General features: G+C 43.6%; 1 protein-coding gene across 1 annotated transcript in view; it reads right to left on the bottom strand.

Moving 5' to 3' along the window:
• The window catches only part of LOC146808886 (phospholipase A2 inhibitor and Ly6/PLAUR domain-containing protein-like), a 320185-nt gene that overhangs the window by 102688 nt on the left and 191284 nt on the right, over window positions 1–26213 (bottom strand). Inside the window, exons 2-3 of the mRNA XM_085615697.1 lie at window positions 9101–9220; window positions 895–1044 (exon numbers count right to left, since the gene is read on the bottom strand). Of these exons, the coding sequence (XP_085471823.1) occupies window positions 895–1044; window positions 9101–9220 (270 nt within the window). The remainder of the gene's footprint in view (window positions 1–894; window positions 1045–9100; window positions 9221–26213) is intronic.

Raw genomic sequence — 26213 nt, forward strand, 5'->3', positions numbered from 1 at the left:
GATTGATCCTGGCATTGGGGTCCATCCGACAGAGACTCTCTAAGCAAGTGGAATATGCACCTTTGTTTTATAAAGATAATAATGGACCCGATCTGGATGTCGGGCGGAAAACCAGCCGACCGTCTGTCGGAGACTGTCCGCCCGACATCCAGGGTTTCCCTCCAGCCACCGTTATATAATGAAGATGGTCGGAGGGAAACCCGGGGGGGATTCTGCTACTCTTCCTATGGACTCTGTGAGCTAGTCGGGAGAGGAGCGGAATTGTAATCCCTTGAATGTTGGCTCCATCAGGATTACGATGTTGGTTTCAAACAGCCTTTAGAAATGCTGTCCGAAAAGACTTTGGGGGCCCCTAGCCGGCCCCCTTCTCCCCTGGCCCTCCCCTTTGAGATCTGGGGGGCACCTATGATGTCCCTCTAAACATCACTGCACCGTGTGTGTGGCAGGCACCGCATGGTGCCTGCCACACGGTGCAGGTATGTGTACAAACATGAGATTTTCAATGGAAGCTTGTGCTGTGGGCCTTTTCTGCCCCCGCACAAGCTTCCATTTAAAAATGGATGCTTTTGACCACCCTATGGGCAGTCGCATCCTAATCCTGTGGTTGGAACCGCTGTCCTAAAGTCGGGCAGTTGAAAACCTCAGCGGTGTCCGCCAACATCGTAATGAGGCCCAATGTGTTCAATTAATGATTTATACACCGAATCACTTATAGGGTAGGACTGAGTAACCAAAACTAGGCCCTGGAACAAATGCTCAAATTAGCCCCACACTCTTCGTCTCCTAGTGGTTTCTCTCACTTTCCATTCATCCATTCTCTCTCCCTCCTCTCCTCTCTTGGTGTGCACTTCAATGGACATTATGTTCTATAGGTGCCAGCATATGCATATATACCAGTAGGCCTCGGTGGTAGGCAGTCGTTTGCGGTGCAGCACGTGGAGTTGCCCCTTATTTCGAGGTGCTGGGCAGTCAGACTTTCGATCCGATTGCAGTTATCGCTTAACGTTCCACAAGACCTAAAGAACTCCTTCTTCATGTTTCCATCTAGAGTGAGAGGAAACAAAGCAGAGGGTCAGCATTCACTCAGCAACACCAGCACCAATAGTAACATGGCATGCTCGATGGTTTTTCTGAATTTGTTTTGTAGATATTCCAGACAGTACATTTGTGGACGTCTAAAGTTCACCACAATCTCGTATACCCTCAGAGGCCAGCTTTATTTCATGTTCAATGGTGGTGTAACCTCTGGAGGGAATGATCAGTGTTTAGCTCAGTAGCAGCTGCTGCTGTGGAAGAGTGCCGTGGCGAGGGGAGGGGTCGAGGGAACAAAATAATAAAATAAATAAATAAAAAACGTACCTGCAGCCGGCCGTGTTGTGCTCTTCGGCTCATCTGCTCGCAGGCACAGGCTCCCAGTCTCCCCTGTAACCAATCCGGATGCTGCTTTCAAGTCATGAGAGCAGCATCAGGATTGGCCTGAGTGCTGAGAATGCGGCACTCCCAGGGAGACTGGGAGCCTGTGCCTGCTGTCTCCAAACCAGCGACTGAGCTCGGTTGGAGACAGCTTCAGTGCGCATGACGGTATGGCCAGCCTGAGATGGCAGGCCAAGCTATCATGCGTACTGACAACAGTGCACTACCACTCCTCCTGCTCCTGTTGCCCCCCCATCACCACCCCTAAAGACTCATCAGGAAAGGAAAAATTAAACGATTATAAAACATGTTTATTATTGTTTTATTTTTCCTTTCCTGCTGTTTCGAGGCAGCTGTAAAATGTAAAAGGCCTTTCTTAGCAGGTTATGGCATACTTCATTGGCACAGCTCATTCTTCTTCATAGCCAGTGCCAGCAACTGCCTTCAGTGCTAGCATCATACTTCTGACTTGTCCCGTTAGAGGGAGATAAAGTATGGAAAAAAGATATCTTTTGATTTACAACTTAGGGGCCGATTACAATGCGGTTTGGAAGGCTCTGACAGACGCGCGAGCCTTCCGAGACGCATCGTAATGGGCTTCTCAGTTTACTTTCTGACCCCCTAATTAAGATATAAACAGTCGGAAAGTAAACCGTGCGATCATTCCAGCTGGCTTCTGAATGGCTATTAGAGCCTGTCGCCAGTCGGAGTCCGGCCAGTAATCTCAAGGGTGGGCCTTTCCGCCCTTGAGATTACAATGCACGGTTTCCGACATGGTTTCCATGCCGGCCTGTCTAACATGAAAACCATGTCAAAAAGCATGTTTGGGGCCCCCAGCAGCACCCCCTTTGGTGCACGGCCTCAGGTTGGGGGCTGAGGGGGCACTTATGGTGCCCCACTGTTGATCCCTGCACCTTGTGGTATGCACCTTGAGGTGCCTGCCACGGTGTGCAGGGATGAACCACACCTCCCATTTCACTATGGGAGTATGCATTACGGCCAGTTTATGGCCTTAATACATGCTACCATAGTGAAATGTAGGAATGCAACTGAACAGTGTTCCATCGCATCCTAATGAGGCGGTCGGGACCGCCAACCGGGTGTCGGTCGGTCCCAAGACTGAGTCAGCGTTAAATCAAAATAAGGCCCTCCGAGTCTGGAGAGGTTTGAGACACTAGTTACAAAAAACACATTGAGCCTTCATATATCAGATGCAGGTAATCTGGCACAATTAAAACCTTTGGATAGGATATACACAGACCCATTCACAAACCAGAAGGTGCATTTTGCACACTGGCTGTTTACAAATTGGCATACAATTTTTGATGTGGCTTATGTGCTAATAGGTATCATTGCAAATTATATTTTTACAAGGGCTGCAAAACGACCTGCCTCATGAATATTAATAAGGCATGCTGCAACTTTCTGCCAATGCAGGGTTGGCGGACTTCAAGGGGCACCAGACCACCCTCCTTGCATTTGTTTTCCCAAATCTGAAACTTTTGGATTTTGATTTTTGCAACAGTCCATGTACATTAAAAGGACAGGTTCTACTTTTTTAAAAATGTTTCCCATTTGGGTATCCCATCTCATCCTCAATCTCAAATCCCAAAGGAGACGCGGTCATATCCAATCAATCATTTGTGACCGCCATTAGAGTCTCAAGCAATTGCTACATTCCGTAGCAACTGCACAATAGGAGAGGGTTGTCCATTTCATGCACCCTCCCAATAGTGATAAGTAAGAAGTCCTAATTCCCCTTGAACAAGTCGAAAGACTTTTCCACCACATAAAAGAGGCTTTGTAGATACCGTTTCACAAAGCCTGTTTTTTGTGATTCCCTAGCTTTACAATTTACAAAAGGGTTTGGTACATGAGGTTCTTTGAATGCCATTGAGTTTTTCCAGAGCCACATCCTTTTTATTCAGTTTTTCCAGGTTATTTTTCTTTAAGTAACCTAAAGTTAGCCTCTTTTATTTACTGGGACACCCAGCTCATACAACCTCTCCTAACTCTCTCCTTTACTATGTGACCTATTCTGACACAAAGGTAAATTTACACATGAGTAAATCTACACCTCTAAAGTTACTCTTACACTTTGTAGTAAATCTACTACTTTTGGCTTTTCACTATTTCCGATTGTAAATTTACCACAAAGTGTAGACTTACCAAATTCATGAGAGTAAAGTTGCTACAGCCGAAAGGTACCCATAACTGTAGTAAATGTACTCCAACTCACACCTGAAGTATTTCCTGCAGCTCACATGGACAACTACTTGTACTGACGTAAAGTCCCAACTCCATCTTATGTAGGCCCCAACTCCATCTTAGTCCATGGAAGTCACCATCTTCCTCAACTTAGAGAATGGACACAGCCATATTGCCAGATTTATGCAGAATAATTGTCATGTCTTGCTTTTAACGTAGATGTCGCCACACCTTACCTTTCTAACAACTGTGATATTGTCAAGCTCTTCCATTATTAACACAATTACAACATCTACTGCGACACTCTTCTAGGTCAAATGTCTCTTCCTCACTATGGGCCTCATGTAGGTAAATACATTTTACCGTTTCTTAAATACCGAGCCGTACCGAATCGGTAAATTAGAATCGGTAAGTTATATGTAGGTAAAAAGTCGGTAACAGTTACCGATTCGGTAACATTCGGTAATCACGAATCGGAATTCACCGAATCGGTAAATACCGAGGTGGTATTTACCGAATCGGAAAATACCGAGGTGGTATTTACCGAATCGGAAAATACCGAGGATACTACCACCTTCCCTTTACTAAGAAGCTAATATTATTATCATGCTAATAGAAGGTCTCCTAGGCTTGAATAGGGGACCCCATACCTCAAAGATCAGCTTAGTGAAATCACATCACAGGAGCATCAGGAGTCTTCTCGCAGGAAGGCTCGTCTTCGGTCTGAACAATAAACATGATGTCCGTGATATTAAAAGCACCAACTTTCAGGTATGTGCAGCTGCTCGTGTGTTATGACTAAATAGTGGGTCGATCAACCTAGAGTGGAAAACATGCATTGTGTAATATTCCAGACTGTTCGTCACACCATGTACAGACCAAGGTCGCTGCGCAGAGCTTGGGATGGTAACAACAGATTGCTCTCGTGTGAAGCAAGTCTCGAGTCAGCAGTTTATTTAAGAAATAACATGTAAACGCAGTGTCGTGTGCAACTACCAAAAGATGGCTTTCTAACATTTAACGTGGTTATGCTAACTTAACAATGTATGTACGTATTCAGGGAGAACTCACTACACGCCCCCTTGATCGAAGCACCATTCAATAGGCAAGAAAAGAGAGAACGCAGAGTTCAGTTTCGTCAGAGCAGAACAAGGCGTAAACAATGCTGCGCCAAAGTCCGAAACTACAAAAAATAGCAGCATAGAATTCTTAAAAAATGCAAGTATATAATAAACCTCAAACCGACCATCAGGAAGAGAAAAATGAGAAATAAAAGAAATAAATGTTGCGCCAGGGTGCTGTCCAGTAGCACAGGCGCAATGGACGACAGTCCAGTTAATCCATGAATGTATAGGCAGCATATGTGGCCACTGCTTCCAACAAAAAATCGTTTGCAGGGCCACTGAAAGTCTCAGCCATCCAATTAAGTAAAGAAAAGGAACATACGTGTTCTCCAACCATCGGTGCCTCTAGCACAATCAGAGGGCACCCGGAATGTTCATCCAAATAGCTCATAGCCAAGAAGTCGTTGGCGGCCGCTGAGATGTCCCAATTACCCAGGATACCATGCGCCGCACCACAGGCCATAATCCGGACACCAGAACAGACCAACTCGTGAGACACTAAGGGCCTCATCAGTCGATCGAAATCCGGCACCGGAGACACCATGTTGGTCAAGCACAAATCCAGAGCCCATTCAAAGGGACAATCCAGGCAGTGAAATACAGGTTGTACGCAGGTGAAGTAGGAATACCTGAAGGATAATCCATAAGCCAGGCTCAAAGTCGCCAATGGCAAAGTACCATAAAAGTCAAGCATCCTATCACGAAGAAGATGCAGACGGGACAGGTGCTCGTGTGGCACAGAAGGAGCAGCCATTCCGGAGTACAAAAAGGAAAAGCAGCACACCTGCCACTAGCGCCAGAAGCAGCGGGACACCTCCAAAGATGCTCGAGAAAAGTGAATGAAGAAATGCCGGAATCACACAAAAAATAGTTTGGAAAGAGGTCACGAGACCCGAGCCCACAAGTTTAAAAAAATGAGCCAGGCCGGTCGTGGACGAGGCATTGAAAATAGTATGGATCAAAGAGCCGAAATGCAGGGGGAGGTCAGTATTCAGAAGCGCCTGTACCTCAGTGCGCGAATTAGCAACGTGAAGGACAAATGTTTCACGAGAGGAAGTCAAAGGCACCTCTTTTTGGGACAATAGCGCTCTTATTCTGCACAACTTGTTGAACTCTGCTTTCAAGGTTGGAATCGACGGCCAGATGGAAACATCCAGCCGCCCATGCGGGGGTGGAAAAAGAACATTATTGCAGCAGACAACTTTCTGTCTGTAGATGCGTTCCTCCCGTCGCCAAACCCTCAGTCCTGCTGCCTGTAGACGTAGGCGCCTTGCAATGACATACATAGCGGCCATGTTGTCCACGCTGTTGCATTTTGGGATTGCTTATATGCACTGTTGATGGTTACCACCTGCTTTCAATCCGTGTTAATTACCGACTCTTATTTACCGATTTTCTTGGATTTCTTAATTACCGAGTGCTCCTACATGTCATTTTAATTTTTACCACTTCATATTTACCACTTCATATTTACCGATTCGTTAAGTATGTATTCGGTAAATCTGATTCGGTATTTTAGAATTCGGTAAATATGATTCGGTATTTACCGCCTCATATTTACCGAATAGTCGTTTTTGGACTCCTACATCTCACTTGTCTGAATACCGGTCGGTAACGGCATATTTACCGAAAATCGGCCGTTACCGACCGGTATTTGGCTACCTACATGAGGCCCAAAGTTAGGTTTTGTTAAGAACACATACAGACAAATAACCAAAATAATGTAGTCTGAATTGGTGTTTGATGAAAATATTGAGTTAGAAATATCAGATGGAGAAATAACGGAAAAAATATCATGACACACAATACCGTGATGCAGAAATATAACTTTTTGGGGGAAGTTACATCGTTTTCAAGAATATCTTTGTTGTAAATATTGTTGTCAATTAAATAGTTGTAAAAAATAACATTTTGGAATTATCTTTATGTGTGTTAGTTTACATTTACATTTTTGGGGTTAATACTGTTTGCATAATTGTTGATAATGTTTTTAAATATAGTTTGCAATGTTAAGTGATTTATAATTTTTTATTTAGTTGCAATAGTAATGTATATTGTTGTAACAGGTTGCTATGTATAAAGAGGTGTAGGGTGGAAAGGTATCCAAGTATAATTAATCAATAATTAATTAATAGTTTATTATTGAATGTTTAATGTATTATTAATTATATAAATTGTGCATAGAGGGGGAAGTTAATTGAATAATAATTAACAATTTCTTAATAAATATTTACTTGATGAATAATTAAGCACATTTTGAAATAATTATGGGGCTGGTTACGATGGCGGTCAGACCACACAACGATAGGCCGTTTGTGGCAGTTCGACTGCCAACAGCATTTCAGTCCGACCGACATTTCCGGCAGTCAGGCCCACTTCTGTCAGAGGCAAGACCGATGCCTCCGGCAGGCTCAGTGATCCTGACAGGGCGGTGGTCGGAATCATATCCCAGAATGGCGGCGGGGAGGAGGCAGCCACTGCTGTCGGGATTACGATAGCCCTTTGCAACAGCTTTGTCATGGCATGAGGACCTTCTTCACAAAACTGTTGGGAAAAGGACTTAGGGGGCCCCAAACAGGGCCCCAGTCTGTCGTGAGCCACTCTAAAATGACCCTGGGGGCACATGTAATGCCCCCACTCACCTCTATGCACTCTTTGCTTATGCACAACTGGGTGCATGGCACACGGCCCATGGGCGCGCAGGAGGTGCTCCATCCCACGGTGGCTAGTGCTGTGGCCCTTTTCCTTGGCCACAGTACACGGCACCCTGGTACGCAGCACTTTCCGACCACAAGCAAGGTTGGACCTCTGCATGCTTGTCGGGCAGTATCCTGAATGCCGCAACAGCGAACAGTGGTCTGACTGACCGCCATCATAATGAAGGTCTATATTTTGAAGTTATTTATTAGATGCTTTTTGGGGTGTTTGTAGGGGATATGGTGGTAAAGTTATTATAATTATTGCATTATTTAATAAATTATTATTATCGAGGAATTCACTAATAATTGATTAAGTAATAATTAAATAGTATTGAATTATTTAATTTGAATTATGTTAATTGTTTAATTTTTTGATAGATTATTTTTTTGGGTTAATTAATACATTTATAAGAAGAGTTGTATATGTTTATCATATTAATAGGGTTATGTTTCACATATGTTATGTGTTTGAAGTTAAATATTTTCTCTACTGTTGCATAAACTGGAGTGGAAATAGCAAATTTTACCCCTCCGAATTCCAACACTTTCCCTACTGTTGCACAGACTGGAGTGTGAATAGTAAATGTTACCTCTCTGGAGTCCAACACTTTCCCTACTGTTGCACAGACTGGAGTGGGAATAGTAAATGTTACCTCTCTGGAGTCCAACACTTTCCCTACTGTTGCACTGACTAGAGTGGGAATAGTAAATGTTACCCCTCTGGAGTCCAACACTTTCCCTACTGTTTTACAGATTGGTGTGGGAATAGTAATTTTTTACTTCCAGAGTATAACCATTTCCCTAATATTGCACAGACTAGAATGTGCATAGTACATTTTACCCCTCCAGAGTCCAACACTCCCCCTTGATAGACTATTCCCACTCCAGTCTATTCAACAATAGGGAAAGCGTTGGACTCCGGAGGGGTAAACTGTATTATTCCCACACCACTCTGTACAACAGTAGGGAAACCGTTGGACTCCCGAGAGGTAACATTTATTATTCCAACTCCAGTCTGGAGGGACTGAAACAAGGCTTCAACTAGATTGTGGCCAAGAGCGTTTGGACCACTAATTCCAATCCAGCTATCAAAAGAGCCCCCTAGACTGCTGCCCATAGTGGAATGTAGGAGTGGCCAGCAGACATGACTTTGGTTCATTGCTGCCCTCCTGATCCAAGACACCAAAAAAGGCAACCATTGGGGCAACAACTAGTGGCTGAGAAATGGCTAGGGTGCATTTCATTGCAGGGTTGAACTGACCTATAACACAATCAGGCAGTGCCCGATGGGCTGGCCTCACAAATCTCTGTATGGGTCTGTTTTATGGCCAAGTGAGCTCGTATTTACTTTTGATTTCTCCGATGTAAAAAAAACATTGCCTGCGCCAAACACAAATGCATGCAGTCATCCATAGTTTGCAAAATAGGCATGTCTTTCCAAGTTCAAAATTTGCCTGGTTTCCAAATGTGAGCTACTTTTTTAGCTATCTATTTCGCTAATGGGGGCTACTTTTATTTCCTTGCCCAGGCCTATTTTTTGTTCCAGTCTGACCCTGTATCTATGGTTATTTCAGTTTTTATCCCCTGAGGAAGGCCTCACAAATATACTCACAGATATAGTTCCTGGGAGCCCCCTTTTCACTTGTCTCAGCTTACCTGTTGACGTCTCAGTATATTTGGAAACACAAGCATCAGATTTGCTAGGACAGACAACTGAAGAACCCGTGCAGTTGGAGGCCACAGAACTGAAGCAATTCACACAGGAGAGGGCATCGCCTAGAAGGAAAGAAGAAACATTTCTGTTAATCTGAGATACCACTCCAGGCCCATCTCTGGTCCCATCATATGGAAGGCTTTTCAGTGGCTCCTTTCATGGGCAGGACCATATTCCAGTCTGGTTGTCCCGTTTACAAATCATCGTCATCTAGCCCAATTAGATCAAAAACTGTACAGTTTAGCATCATAATATATTATGCAAGTAAACTTCTAAATATTGATTTTTCAATGCTGGTATTTTCTCTCTGTCAGCCTGACCTGGTCTACTGTTGCGTGTGCCCCTCATGACACACACAATGAATAACGCGTAGACAGCCTTGTAGGCTACACAGGAAGCAGATCTGTACAGTTCTACTGCCCCCGCCAACTGTGTCTCCATAGAATGTGCTGGAGCAGGATTTCCTTTTTAAACCCAAATACTAGTTTCATTTTTGTATGTCATTATTAAAATTACTATTGATTAATTATTAATTACTAAGAAATTTGGCGAGTCTTGATTAACCAACCTTATTAATAAAAGAATTACACGTGGGAGTGCAATTGCATGGCAAAAGTAATAAGTGAATTAAGTTGGTGAGCAAATTAATTGAATAAATGTTGCTTATGTGATGTTATTATGTTTTTGCGCTTTAAATTAATATGCATTAATGCCTTTTGATGTCGCAAATGGCTAGATAAATACCACACACATAAGGGTATTAGCAGGGGAATAACACTGTATAGTCATTTCAATGTAGTAATAATTGTTTTGTGTTTCTTTTAATTAAGTTGACCATTGTGGCCTGCTGAAAGATGGCCACCATCTACAGCCTGCATTTGAATAGATGTAATATGAAAAGAGGTTTCGCGCTGACTGTGACCCTGGCCTCTGCATGAACCGAAAAGCCATGAATATGACGACAAATCCAGGACAACTGCCAATTACCCCTGGAAGTGAACTTTTGTTGCAAATGAACAATCCTATTAGACGAACTTATAGTGGTCGCATAGAAAAGATACTTTTAATAAAAAGAGACATCCGTAGAAGTAACAAATTAGTTATGGACTTCTAATTTCCTATTCAGAATTTGGAGTTATCAATACATGAGAAAATTCCTTAATGTATCAAGACGACATCTTTTCCTTCCTAACGGATGTTTGAAAGCTCTGTTTAAACGGAAAGGGTATACAGTTCCTCTATTTGTAAAGGAGAGTGTAGAGCACACTCTCCCTGGAATTAGACTAAGTGGGGGGTAATATTCAGTAAGCCTGAAGGGTATAGGACTGTGTGGGGTGGGGGAACCCACATTGGTGGAACTAAAACCCTCACACACCCAGCAAGCTAGGTGTCATGCTTCATCATCTGGGTTTTGCTCCTCGTCGGGTCGGCGCTGCAATTCCCGACGGGCACCCAGGGATGGGGCTCTTTGGCGGAGATCTTTTGTTCCTTGCCGAGGGTGAGTGCAAGTGAGGGCCAGGAAGGTGTAGATGTTTGTGAGTGTGGTTAAAAAGGGGTTGGTTAGTCTGGATAATTGATTTTATTCGGTCAGTAAACCACCCTGTTAAAAATGAAATGAGAGGCGGTAGTCTTGACTAAATGGGTCAGGGACTACTCTACTCTGCTCCGGTGGTCAACATGTTTCATGCCTACAAGGTCAGGGGGATCCAGCGGCAATTCATCAGGACCAGTGATTACAACTATCTACAAAATTGTGAGGGTGTGGTACTAATTATTTACAGTGATGTATAAAACTACCCTAAGTAAGTGTCGGAGAAACTAGACTCTTACATGCTGGACCGGCCTATAGAAAAGGGAAAAAGGAAACAAAACAGGCACCAGCGTACATTAAGACGCACACTTAGTCAATATTATACATTAAAAAGAAGAAAGGGAGCCAGAGACTCCTCCTAAGCATCTTCACTGGAAAAACAATTTACGTTACATACTGGTGATCATGCACAGGTGGATGCATGGTGCAGGAACGTGTCAGGTGATCAAATCTAAAAATTTAAACTTAAAAACACTCAGAATCTTACGTTAAGTGCGGTAATGCTCACCTAACGTATTAGAAAGTGCCACTCCAGTCGGTACTTGGCGAGCCTCTTGGGGATGCGAGATTGCCTACTGTAAATAATGGTACAGAGTAAAGAGGCGAGAGGCTCATGCTAGAGGGAGATGCATACTCCCTATTCGCTATGTACAAAAAGGGGTAGCAAGATAACCCTCAGGTCCCGTGACAAGCGAGAGGCTCATGCTTGAATAAGGTGCATACTGCCTAATCGCTGTGTCCAATCAGGACAAAAGGTGGCAAATTACCCCTTGGGGCCCGTGGCAGGAGAACCAACGACCGTGGAATGCCCCGTCCCCCCGTCCCAAGCGTCTCACGGGAGAGACAGGAAGGAGACTAGGGACCGGGTCGCTTCCACAGCCGCGGTACGCCGATCACCGAGACCGAGAGAGTCTCAGCTCAAGAAGTGGAGTCTTAAAGAACGGGAAGCAACTACTCACAGTTTTGTCGCCCAAGGGTGGTTTGTAGACCTACCCCGCTCCGCCGAAACCGGGAAGTGAAGTCTGTTTCCCGCTGCTCAGTTAAGAGTGAATCCTGTGAGGCTAGGTGGGTACTGATTGGTCACCGGACATCGCGGGGAAGAATAAACAGGTAGTCTAGTTTCCAGAGTAAACATGGGTGCCATCTTGGAGAGGGGTATGTCACTATGTAGTGGATAGTGTATGGGGCATGAGGGGGTCAAGTGGTCCTTTAAAGATAACAAGGTACTGACAAAATATAATCATCTAATTAATCCATCTCCACAGTATTGAATAGTCATGCTCGTATGTATGGTCGTATGGAAGAGACTCAGACACATATACGAGAACACGTCTTATAACAAAGTATTGTAGGAGGTGTGGCGGGTTAATTTTACCACTTGTCATCTGGATGCCAATAACGTCAGATTTGTAAGTCATGATAAGTGTATTAGGGACTGACATAATGCTGCCAACGGCAGTCTCGTCATAGAGGATGATTATAGGCGCCATATTGGGATGGGAAGATGCGTGATGTGATATTCCTGACAAGTAGCAAGGCGCTGCAGGACGTCGTTCTCCGATGTAAAACTCACGACTAGTGTATTAATGTCATGGGAGAAACGCGCTTGGAAAAATATATATGTGAGGAGACTCCGACGAGGCGGTGTATGCCAGAGAAGTATGGTAAGGGTTGCTAGATATGCCCAGTTACTGTCACTAATTAGGAGATGGTGCCCCTCCCTTGCTTTGGTATTACTCGCTGACGGGATTACAGTGAAGTATAGGTATCATAAGAGTCTAGGGATATGCCCTATCACTATCAGCATTATGGGATGATGTTCCTCCCTTGCTTGGGTCAAACTTGCTAATGGGGACTAAAATGAAATGTAGGTATCATCTAGGTTTCAGTGAGTTAAAGAGACCCATGGTATGTCATCATTAAGACCCCGTGTATCTGAAGCCAGTTTGTGGACCCATCTTTGTTCCAGTCTGAACAAAGATTGTGGTGGCATGCCTGGATGTGATTCAAGAACAACCCATCTTAAGGAGTCTGCTGTGTGGTGGAGATTTTTGAAATGACAATACAATTTTGTGGTCTCCTTAGAGCATCTGATGTTACTTTTGTGCTCTGTGATGCGTGTCTTAATTGGTCGTGTCGTCATCCCTATGTAATACAAAGCGCAAGGGCATTGTAATAGATAGATGCAATTCTTAGAATTGCAATTTGTGTGGCGTCCCAATTTCCAGGTCAAATTATCAGATAAGACCAATTCCTTTACGGTCATCGTCTGATAACAAGATGTGCAATTGCCACACGGGAAATGTCCTGTGACTGGTGGAAGGCCCCAAAGGGTCGCCTGGGTGTTCTGCGCTGTTTTTTTGGGTCTAGTATGGATCAGAATATCTTTAAGGTTTTGCGTTCTCTTAAAGGCAAACCTTGGTTGTGGTAGAGTTAGATCCCCAGCCGCCAGAATCCCCCAGTGTTTCTTAATGACTTTTTTTATGTTGTTGGAAGATGGGGTAAAAGAAGTCACACACGTCAAGATTTTGGTTTGTTCACGGGTCCTAGTCTCTAGTAAAACCTCTCTAGGGTTATTCCTTGCCCGTTTCATGGCGTTATTAATAGTTGCGGGGGGGTACCCTCTCTCTTGTAAATTATTGGCCAGGGTATCTGCCTCTTTCTTGTAGTCCAACACAGAACTACAATTTCTCCTTAATCGGAGAAACTGGCCAAACGGAAGGCTGTCCCTCAGTGCTTTGGGGTGGTGACTGCTATACAACAGCAGGCTGTTTCTGTCCGTTGGTTTTTTATAGAGACTAGTGGTTAAGACTCCTGACTCCAGTCTGATATCTAGGTCCAGGAAGGCAATGTGTGAAGGGGAGATGTGGTTGGTAAATCTCAGGTAAGGATTCTGGATATTAATCCATTGGCAGAACTCTTCACATCTGCTCATAGAACCCTTCCAAAGGATAAGGATGTCGTCAATGAATCGCCTCCACAAAATCAGACTCTCATTAAAGGGGTTGCTTGGGCTCTGAATGATTTCCTCCTCGAAGGCTGCCATATAAAGGCAGGCTAAGCTAGGGGCAAAAGTACTGCCCATAGAAGTCCCTTGGCATTGATGGAACAGTTCATTCCTGAATTCGAAAAAGTTCTCAGTTAATGCCAAGGAAGCTAGGTCCATAATAAAAGACACCGGAGTGGGTGATGTCCATTCTTCCTTACGTAGAACCTCTTCGATCACAGTTAGGGTGGCTTGTTGTGGGATATTAGTGTAGAGTGCCTCCACGTCTAGAGTGACGAGGAGGCTGATATCCCCATTAGGTGCCAACCCTTCAATTGTTCTTAAGATATCACTAGTATCTTTGATATAAGATGGTATCCTTTGGACCAGGGGTTGCAGGTAGTGATCCACAAATCTGGATAGAGGCTCCAGGACCGAGCCAATTCCGGACACAATGGGCCTACCTGGGGTGGGAAAGGTTCCCTTATGGACTTTAGGCAAGGTGTAGAAATATGGTGTTACGGGATTCAGTGTGTTGAGGAAGTCAGCCTCTTTCTTTGAGATCCATCCATTTGTCTCAGCCTCCAGCGTGAGGCTGTTGATGGTGTCCTTCAGCCTAGGAGTAGGGTCTAAAGTGATCGGGGTGTAGTATTTCCGATCACTTAGTTGTCTCCGACATTCTCTCTCATAGTCAAGGGTGGACTGGATGACTGTAGCCCCACCCTTATCTGCTTGTTTGATGGTGATTGAGGGGTCATCTGCCAGGGCCCTGGCTGCATTCATTTCCTCCTTTGAGAGATTATAGAAGGTGTTAGACCTATCTCGTGTCATGGCTAAATCCTTTAGTATTGCTTTTTCAAAGGTTAGGACTTCTGGGGGGACCATGCCAGCGTTGGGAGTAAAGGTTGAGGGATTGTGCAGCCCAGTGTCTGTATATTCAGTATCGTCATTAGATTTGTTGTGAAAAAAGGCTTTGAGGCGAATCTTTCTGAAGAAACTGTGCAATTCGCAAGCTTCCCTGAATTTATCAACCTTAGGAGTTGGTACAAAGCCTAATCCTTTGCGCATCACTCGTAATTCAATGTTGTCGAGTGATCTTTCAGAGAGGTTGATCACTAGGTCCTTCTGCCCCTGCGTTGGCTCCGGGTTTCCATTGGTGGCTGAACTTGATCTTGCCACTGAACATGTTGTGTTCCTCGCCTTCGCCCTCTTCCTCTGCCCCAGCCTCTGCCTAAAAAAGGTTGGGGATTGGTTCCTGGGTAGAATTGGGGAGGACACGGGGGAAACGTGGGGTATTGCCAAAATTGAGTTTGTGGTGGTGGACCAGGGAATATCGGTGCCCCTTGATTATAGAAGGAACGGTTGTTCTTTCTTCTCTGGTTTGAGGAATCCCAGCTACCAGAGCTTGAGTTACTGTTGTTGGAGCCCCTCCTGCTATTGTTGCTAGATTCTTCATCGCTCGAATAATTGTTCCTGTTAGGTGTGAAGTCTGGTTTAAGGTAGGGGAAGATTTTTTCTTTATCAAACCTAGAGATGTCCTTCTGTAGTTTAGTAATCTTCTGTTTAAGAAGATACTCCCTATTCTCCGTTATTTCTGAGTTGATTTCAGCTAACTTCGTTTTGTATGTGCTGTTAGGTACTGCAGATTTCATATTGGACTCAGCAGTTTGTATCCGTAGTAACAAGGCATCAGCGAGTCTTTTTGCAGTGTTAATTATAAGAACTAGGAGGTCACGAGTACATTTCCAAGAGACTGAAGACCAATCTTTCTTGAATGGGGGATCCTCCAGAAATAGACGGGGAAGAATGTTCACGATCAGTCCATTAGGGGCAATGTTCGCCCTTAAATACTCAGTCATAACAGCACCATGCATTGTTATTCTGAGCCATTCTTTTTTGAGGGATACCAGATTAGACCAGTCATCTGAGTGAGACACGTTTGCTGTTGCACCTTCTACTCCTAGGAGTGATGGTGTTCTGAGGATGTCTGAGACTGCATCCTCGCCATAGCTAATCCCTAATTCTCCCTCCATTGTGTGGAAGACGGGAAGCAATGGCCACTAACCCAACGTGGGGGGTTAGTTGGTTGTGGGGTGGGCCTACCAGTGTAGATTGACACTGTAGGTAACCTCAGTCTTATCCTACGGTTTTCCAACCGCGCAAGGGATCGCAATCAAAAAAAGGAAGAAAAATGGGCTATATTTAATGAGGTCCAGTATACAAGCCCTGAAATAGTTAAACGGAAAGGGTATACAGTTCCTCTATTTGTAAAGGAGAGTGTAGAGCACACTCTCCCTGGAATTAGACTAAGTGGGGGGTAATATTCAGTAAGCCTGAAGGGTATAGGACTGTGTGGGGTGGGGGAACCCACATTGGTGGAACTAAAACCCTCACACACCCAGCAAGCTAGGTGTCATGCTTCATCATCTGGGTTTTGCTCCTCGTCGGGTCGGCGCTGCAATTCCCGACGGGCACCCAGGGATGGGGCTCTTTGGCGGAGATCTTTTGTTCCTTGCCGAGGGTGAGTGCAAGTGAGGGCCAGGAAGGTGTAGATGTTTGTGAGTGTGGTTAAAAAGGGGTTGGTTAGTCTGGATAATTGATTTTATTCGGTCAGTAAACCACCCTGTTAAAAATGAAATGAGAGGCGGTAGTCTTGACTAAATGGGTCAGGGACTACTCTACTCTGCTCCAGTGGTCAACATGTTTCATGCCTACAAGGTCAGGGGGATCCAGCGGCAATTCATCAGGACCAGTGATTACAACTATCTACAAAATTGTGAGGGTGTGGTACTAATTATTTACAGTGATGTATAAAACTACCCTAAGTAAGTGTCGGAGAAACTAGACTCTTACATGCTGGACCGGCCTATAGAAAAGGGAAAAAGGAAACAAAACAGGCACCAGCGTACATTAAGACGCACACTTAGTCAATATTATACATTAAAAAGAAGAAAGGGAGCCAGAGACTCCTCCTAAGCATCTTCACTGGAAAAACAATTTACGTTACATACTGGTGATCATGCACAGGTGGATGCATGGTGCAGGAACGTGTCAGGTGATCAAATCTAAAAATTTAAACTTAAAAACACTCAGAATCTTACGTTAAGTGCGGTAATGCTCACCTAACGTATTAGAAAGTGCCACTCCAGTCGGTGAAAGCTCTGTTTGTAACTTTTAGAATGTGAATTTTAGTATAAATATTGGTAGACTAGAGAGGTCTAGTGTCACTTCTTCCTGAACCAATGATCAGAGGTCCCGACGCTGACGGAGAGGACGGTGACTCTACATGACGGCTAGAAACTTTAACTTTTTGCTGAAGGACCATTTCTGACTTAGAAAACGACTTTTAGCCAGAATAGGTAAATATGGAAAATGTTGATCTTGCATCTAATTGGCTTTTCTTACAAATTGATTTAGATAAACAATACTTTGTTTGAATTACTGTGTCGGGTGGTTATTTCATTGTTATGTTTTATTGAAAATTCAGAGTGTTTAAATTGTTTCACCAGATTTATAGCAATCAGTTGATCGCATTGACCTCAGGGTATATGCAGATTGGTTAGGTATTTAGAAAAGTGTTTCTCCTTATACATGGCACGGATAGAGTGGTAGGATGAATGTTGGTGTAAAGGGCCCCACCAGCGTGTGATGAATGTATGTGCGTGTGACTGTGAAATCACTCCGTCCGTGGAAGTAGAGGGGATTTGGAAGCTTCGATCTGCACCAGTTTCTTGGTAGCAGAATGATGGTTAACTATTGCCTTGATCTGGTGAATTTGCGTGTACATAAGCTTATTGATTATTGACTGATATTGATATATGTACTAACACTATATGTTGACGTCGTATTGAGTTTTATGTAGTGTGTACAGCTTCTGGGACGTAGGGAGTCGGTGACAGTTCTGTAGTAGGGCAGAGGGAAGCGCTGCTCTCGGGAAAGGCGGAATTGTTGGCCCTGTACGCATGCAGGGAAAAACGTGTAACAATTGAAGTTGCGCGTCGCATTGTCTGTCTTCGATTTGGTGGCACCGCCGTGTGTTGCTATTAGAGACGTATTTTCTGTATATGAGAGGTGTGTATGATAGCGAAGGTTACCTGTGAAGTTCTGGTCTTAAGTACCAGGGATCCTTTTAGCATTCCAATAACGCTTTTCACTAGAAGGGTAATAGGTATTCTCTGAGCTTGTTAGAAGGACAGGGTAGAGGTAAGCGCTGCTTTGTTAACGTGTGTAATAATTCTGTAGTAGGACAGACTGTTCACTGTTCTCGGAAAGGCAGGATTCTGTGTGAATGTGCTACATTTTCTGGTGTGAAAGTGCGTGAATGTATAGGCATTTTGGTTAATTGTGAAACTCCTAGGAGCATTCCGGGAGAAAATAGTTAATGGATGCTTGCTAGAAGGGCAGAGTAGAGGGATGTGCTACTGTGTCAACGAAAGTAACAATTCTGTAGTGGAGCAGAGGTAAGCGCTGTTTCAGGGAAAGGCGGGATTCTCGTGGGAAAGGTCTTTTACTATTCTGTGGTTAGCGGAGCAGACAATGGAGATGTTTATATGTTGTAACTAATAGACTCGTAGAATCTGAAACAAAGACTACCGAGAAGTTTTGTAAAGGAGGGGTAGACGAGTGACAGGAGTCAGGAGCAGGAGCTGCTGCAGCGACTGCTGACGTCAGAAAGACCGCACTGTGATTGGACAGTGGGTTAGAACAGTGAAAGCGCTGTGATTGGTGCGTTGGTGTGCGCCGCGCAGGGATTGGAGAAGTACAGGGTGACGTAGACGCTCCAGGATTGGTGGGTTGGTGTGAGTCGCGCTGAGATTCGTGGACTGAGACAGTGACGTAGACGTTCCGGATTGGTGCGTTGGTGTGAGTCGCGCTGTTATTGGACAAAAGATCGTACAGTTGTAGAAAGGAATAAAGGTTGTGGAAAATAAGAAAATGTATTATCACAACGGAGAACAGAAAAAGAAATCCTTGTTCAGTAAAGTAAAGACCTGGTTTGACAAGGATAAGGATATAGTAACTAGAGAAGGAGAGTTACTTCCTCCGACAAAAACCCCCGCATCTTTCATGGTTGCGAAATAAGGGTATCATACCTGTATTTGGTTAGACAATTGGGCAAAGTACACTAAGGAAGATGGAGTCTTAGCTTTCCCGGAACATGGTTCATTTAATCTGGCCGTGTTAAGAAATTTACGGGAAAAGATGATGAATCTAGAGCCTCGGCCTAGGCCGACGCAGTTCGAGGCATTGGTGGAATGGGAAGATGAGGTACATGGACGAGAAAAGCAGAGGAGTGGAGGTAACTACCGATATATGTTCGGGAGAAAGTATGATCGTGAAACTCATCATGATCGAATGAGAAGATGGCGAGATGCCAGTGTGACTGAGGGATTATATCCTGTAAGAACTGTCGAGGAAACAGAAGGGAGGAAATGTACAGGAAAAGTACATAATGTGGAAACAAGGAGGTATGGGGCAAATGAGTCTGAGGACGAAGTCTTAGATGACATGTTCTATAAAAGACCACCCCCATATAGACGAGAACCGGAAGTAGGAACAACAGTTTCCCCAGTGAGAGATACCCTGCGGATCATAAAGACAGAAGATATGACCCCTGAATTAAAAAGCAGTAGCTCTTTCGCAGAGAGAGAAAGAGAGAGAGAGCGAGAGAGAGAAAGGGAGAACGAAATTGAGGATGAAAAGACAAGAGAATTAGCGAGAACTATATTTTAATTGACAGAGAAAATCAGAGAACTGACTAAGAATTTAGAAGCTGTTACGGTGCCTGTAACCATAGGTCCAGTTATGCCTATTTTTAATAAGCAGAGGACGGGTGAAAGTGGTTTAACGGTTCCGTATGTGGGTAACAGATTGGTTATTCCTCCTGAACAGTCGGAAATGAGAACGGGAGGGAATCAGTGGAAATCCGGAGACAATCAGTGGAGACATACCAAATGTGGTGGAGAATTGAATGTGCAGTCTAACTCAGGTTTGAATTCTGGTTGTGTGGAAGGGACCAGTATGATTGGAGGATCAATCCTAGAACCACAAAGAATGGCAGAACCAGTGTGTACAGAAAAATCTACAGGAAGAACGGCTGAGGATTTGAATGACTGGCTGAGAGTTTTGCAAAGGAAAGAAAAGGATTCCCAGGCAATTGATGTAGCTAAACTACGTATAGAATTGGAAGAGCTTATAATGGGAACAATTCCTACAGAAACACTGAAAGATCATCATGATGGGGAACTGTTATTCATGTGTAAAAGTATCACATGGAGGGCAAAGAACACACATGACAGGTTGAAGGGAATAGCGAGTGAAATGGGAATTGACATGGACAATGTAAAAGCTTTACAAAAGCCTTACCGAGTGGATTTTACAGATAAGGACATTGAGAATCTGAATGATGTTGGCCGAACAGGGCAGATTAAAGAAATGATTGGATTACTGCGAAAATGGGGAGATGTAGAAAAATGGAAAGATAGATGGTATAAAAAAAAGGAAGATGCAGTGGACAGGAATTATTCGACATTCCCCATGAGAGAAAAAGAGAAAACTGTGGCAGCTTATCCCATGAGAGAGATTCCAGGAGGAGGATATGTACATGTCCCATGGACCAGACAGGATATTTTGTCATTTACAAATGATTTCCCTCGACTGAGAGAGAAGCCTGTCGAGTGGTATAGGCAGGTTGACAGATTTGTGAAATTGTCAAAAGTGCTGTGGATTGACCTGAATAGTCTGTTTGATATAATTGTACCTGCAGACTTGTGGGCAGAATGTAAGATAGTCATAGACTGGCCCACTAAAGAATACCCGAGAGATCCCAAGACAGGAGCTCCAGATCCGGAGGTAATGAAAAAGTACGAAAAGGTCATGGTGTTCTTGAAGAACAAAGTACCTCCTAAAGAGACAGATTGGGTTAAGATAGATCGAACACATCAACAAGCGAAAGAATCAGTCCATGCTTATTATGAAAGACTAATACTGGCTTTCAAACAGTTCAGTGGGGATGAACATCTGGGTGACAAGGATCTGAGCCATTTTGTATATAGATTTGTGTATGGTTTGCGACCTGAAATCAGTGAAATGATCAGGGAGCATACCGTAGATTGGCAGAGTAAAAAGATTGATGAGATCTTGAGACATGCAAAATACTTCAGTGATGAAATTGAGGCAAAGCAAAGAAAACTGAAGGAAAAGGCAATGTGGGCACAGGTGAAGGTTGCAGAAAGACAGGAAGCACAGTTGGTTGAACAAGCAAATAATTCAGGAAATAAACCCAGATATGGTTCAGGAAAAGGGAAGGGCAATATTGAAGAAACAAAGAAGAAATTTCCGTGCCACAACTGCGGAAAATTGGGGCACTGGAAATCCGAGTGTAAGAATCCACCGTCTGTTAATAATGACAATTCATCCTTGAATTCACAGGTGCAGAACGAGGGGTGTAATCATCAGCAGCAACAGCAGAAAGCTGTTAAGCAGCAGAATCAGGAGCCAAAACCGCCCTTGCCGCAAAACAGAGGATCCCAAAAATACAGCCAGGATTCGGGATTCTACAATGATGAACAGGTAAACAAGCCAAAACGTGCAAATGCTGTGTCGCAATATTGGCTAAGGAATGAAGGAAGTGATTCTGAAGGGGACTTCTGATGGTGCCGAAGAGAGGGGGAAGAGTGCATACTTGGAGCAACTCTAGAAATAGATCAGGCAGGACCATTTGTAGATGGGAAAATAAATGGTGAAAGTGTTACTTTTTTAGTTGACACAGGAGCTACGAGATCGACTGTCAGGTCAGCTGATATAAAGAATCTTCCTCTCTCGGATGAAGCAATCCAAGTGGTTGGGGTATCCAACACACAGATTAAGACCCATCTTACTGAACCAGTAAGGGTGAGGATAGGGAAATTTTCAGACATGCACAGGTTCGTGGTGTGTGACACCAGTCCAGTAAACTTGTTAGGAAGGGATTTGCTGTGCAAAATGAATTGCACAATCTTTTGTACTCCAGCTGGAATAGCCTTTGAGACATCACATGAGGATGTCCTGTTCAGAATGACCCTAGATAATAGGGAAAGTGAGGCTATTGGAACATATGCTGTGTTCAATCCAGATGAATTACCCCCAGAATTAAAACAGACAGTAAAAGCAGCAGTTTGGGATTTTACTGGGGAAGATGTAGGTCTGATGAGAAATGTAGATCCAGTAAAGATTACTGTAAAAGAAGGAATACTTTATCCTAACATCCCACAATACAGACTGACACCAGAAATAATTGAAGGAATAACGTCTATAATTGACAAAATGATTCAGCAGGGGTTGTTAAGGGAGATACTGAGCAGCCCATGTAATTCACCTATAATGGGACTGAAGAAACCTAATGGGATGTTCAGAATAGTACAGGATTTGAGAAAGGTTAACAAAATTGTTGTATCATGCTGTCCTATTGTGCCAAATCCATCAGTGATTTTGTATCAGATTCCTCATGATGCAGAATGGTACACAGTAATTGATTTGTGCCATGCTTTCTTTTCAATTCCGTTGCATCATGACAGCCAGCCGATTTTTGCATTTCGGTTTGGACAGCGAATTTTGGCATAGTGCCGAATTCCACAGGGGTATACAGAGAGCCCTTCGATATTTAATCAATTGCTGAAGAAATCTCTGGAAAGTTTGACAATGCCTGAAAATTCAGTTTTGGTCCAGTATATTGATGACCTGCTTGTGGCATCAAAAACACGTGAAGCTTGTGAAGTAGATACCATTGCTTTACTGAATCACTTGGCTGATGGAGGATTAAAGGTGTCTCCAGCCAAATTGCAATTCTGCAAGAAAGAAGTCCATTATCTGGGACATAATATTGAGAAAGGTCTAAGGAAAGTGACCATTGACAGGATCAAAATTATCAGAGGAATGAGAGCCCCAATGACACAAAGAGAAGTAAGAATGTTTCTGGGAATGGTAGGTTATTGTCGTCAGTGGATAAGTAATTTTTCCTTGATAGCAAAACCACTGATTAAATTGACTAAGAGTGAGGTGAAAGACCCATTGGAATTGAATGCAGAAGAAATGGCAGCATTCAAAGAATTAAAGAACAGATTATGTGAAGCCCCTGCCCTAGGAATGCCAGATTATGAAAAAGAATTTGAGCTGTACTGTAGTGAGAGGAATGGATGTGCACTTTCAGTGTTAATCCAGAAACATGGACGTCTGAGGAGACCAATTGCGTACTTTTCATCAACACTTGACCCGGTAGCTGTGGGTTTACCAGGTTGTCTGAAAGCAGTAGCTGCAACATGCAGAAGTCTGGAACAAAGTGAGGGCATCATAATGGGATATCCTGTACGGGTATTCGTACCTCATGATGTGGCAATCCTTTTAACAAGGAGCCGGACACAATTTATGTCTCATAGTCGGTTGACTAAATATGAGAAAGTCATTCTTGGAGCATCAAATGTGACTCTTGAGAGATGTGTGAATGTGAACCCCGCAACACTGTTGCCAGATGCTGAGAATGTAAGTGTGAGAGATGATGTTGATCATGACTGCCTGGATGTGCTTGATAATTGTACAAAACCAAGACCAGACATAAGAGATCTGCCACTGCCTGAGAGTGATCATGTGTTGTTTGTGGATGGATCTTGTCTGAGAACAGAGGAAGGAATGCTGAATGCTGCATATGCTGTGTGTAAAGTTTCAGAAGTTGTGGAAGCATCACCTTTGAAAGGAGTTAAATCCGCTCAAGTGGCAGAATTGGTGGCACTGACGAAAGCTTGCAAGATTGGAAGAAATGTGAGAGTGACTGTAATGACTGACAGCCAGTATGGCATCGGAGTTGTCCATGATTTTGGCCAGTTATGGCTACAAAGAGGTTTCCTGACCTCAAGTGGAACTCCCATAAAGAATGCTGAAGTGATTGGAAAATTGCTTGAGGCGATACAGCTGCCTAAGGAGTTAGCAGTTGTAAAATGTGCTGCTCATGGTCAAGGTGATGATTTTGTCACCCTTGGGAATAAATTTGCCAATGACATAGCACAGTATTGTGCAAGGAATAATTATTCCATTAACAGGGGAAAAGAGAAGGAAATGTCTTCTTGTTCTTTGATGTTTACTAATGTGATGGGAACATGGGAGGAAGTGAGGCAGTTGCAGGATGAAGCAGGAGATGAGGAAATGAAGGATTGGATAAAAGCAGGCTGTGCACCAAGAGAAAAAGACCATGTATGGGTCTATAGGGATGGAAGACCAGTCATGCCAAATGCCATGTTGTCAACAATGGCAAGGATGTATCATGGCCAGGGACACCTGGGAAGAGATGCTATGATAAGAGCCTTTAAGCAGACTTGGTACAATGCAAACATCAGGCTGATAGCAGAAAGCATCTGCCAAAGATGCCTGATATGTCAGCAATTCAATCCTGGAAAGAAGACAGTGGTGAGCCTAGGTACATAGGCAGGGAGGGAGGACCCTTCACCAGAATGCAGGTAGACTTCATTGAGATGCCCCAAGTCAATAGATTGAGGTATGTACTAGTGGTGGTCTGTTTGTTCTCAAGGTGGATGGAAGCATATCCAACCAGAAGAAATGATGGAATAACAGTGGCCAAGCTACTGTTAAGAGAATTCATCCCAAGGTATAGGTTCCCAGTGACAATTGAATCAGACAGAGGAGGACACTTCTATAATGAAATCATGGGTTTAATCTGTGAAGCCTTAAGTATACAGCAGAAGCTACATTGTGCTTACCGACCAGAGGCTTCTGGTGTGGTTGAACAAATGAATGGTACCATCAAAAATAGAATTGGCAAAATGTGCCTAGCCACTGGAATGAAATGGCCTGATGTCTTGCCTCTAGTCCTGATGACCATTAGGTCTACTCCAGATAGAACAACAGGGTTGAGTCCACATGAAATAATCATGGGCCGTGCAATGAGACATGCGTTTGTACCAGTCAACAAGCTGATGACTATAACTGATGACATGATTTTGGATTACTGTAAAGGCCTGGCTGACGCAGTCCATTCTGTGTTTCACCAGGTTGGAGAAGACGCCACCACACTTGAAAAGAAAGCAGCCCATGATCTGAGCCCAGGGGACTGGGTAAGAATAAAAGTCCACAGAAGAAGAAATTGCCTGATTTCAAGGTGGGGAAGGCCAAGACAAGTCATTCTGACTACAACAACTGCTGTAAAGTGTGCTGGAGTGAAGAACTGGATACATGCAAGTCACAATCTGAGAGTTCCAAATCCAAAAAGTGGTACTGGAAAAGAATACTTGGATTCCAGTGATGATGCAGACAATGAAACAGTAAAAACAGTAAAAAGAAAAAAGAATCCTGAAAGGGGGGAGAGAGAGTCAGAAGTTTCTTTTTTCTCACCAGAAGAAGTTCTAAAAAGAACATTGCAAACCTCAGAAAAGAGTCCAGATTCTGAAAAAGTGCCTGAAGTTCCAACTAACAGTGAGGAAAACAGAAAGAAAGAAAGAAAGAAAAGAACATTTCCACAGAGATAACACCTGAGTTAAGTGAGGAAGTTGAGAAAGATCCACCTGAGATAATTTTTGAAGAAGAAGGGACAGAAAAAGATAGGGAGGGACAGATTGCGGAAAAACCCCGAGGAGGTGTAGGGAACATCCACAACAAGCTAGGTGAAGGGACAAGTAGACAGCAAGAAGATTGCGTGTCGGAGACTCGAGGAGGGACAGAAGTAGGAAAATCTCAATTGGTGGAAAAAGAAACTGTGGAAGAAGGAGAAATTGCTGATGCACAAGAGGCAAATGAGACAGAATCTGATGAAAGTGAGAATGAGACACCTGAAGGTCGAGTTCTGAGGAAAAGAACTTGGATTGGAGAAAGAAACAATAAAGAGGGAAAACAGAAAAGAAATGCGAAAGGAGATCTTTGGCCCAACAAGATAAAGAGGCTAAGATATCGACTGACACAAGTTAACCCATCGAAAGCTGAACAGGTGAACGAAGTGTCAAGTCAAAACCAAACGAAAGAAGAGGAAACCAAAAGAATCAGAAAGCCCAACCAGAAGTATAAGTCACCGGAATGGACGTATGTGGCACTGCCTGAAGAAGAAGAGGCAGATAGTCAAAGAAATCCAGAGGAGACTTTGCTGAAAGTGGTTGAGGAAGAAGAAACCGTTGGAATCCTGAGAGTTATCTTGTCTGACATTGGAGAAGAAACGGATGTTCAGGATCTAATACAATTTGATGATGATGAAGAAAGAGTAAAGAATGATGAAAATCCAAATTGAGTAAATCCAAAGAAGTTACTTGAAGAAGAAAGTGAAGAAGGAAAAAAAAAAAATTAAGAACTAACAGATTGTAATAATCTAGTGGGTACTTGCTGCCCTAAAAGTTCAGTAGTGGAGTAGAAGAGGCTAAGTCAAAAGACACACTCAAAGTAATAAGATGGCTAACACTGAGAATAATCAAAGTAGATGTACTTTCATGAAAAGATGGTGCAAAATGTG

Source organism: Triturus cristatus, chromosome 7, assembly GCF_964204655.1.
Source record: "Triturus cristatus chromosome 7, aTriCri1.1, whole genome shotgun sequence".
In the NCBI taxonomy this organism is placed as follows: Eukaryota; Metazoa; Chordata; class Amphibia; order Caudata; family Salamandridae; genus Triturus; species Triturus cristatus.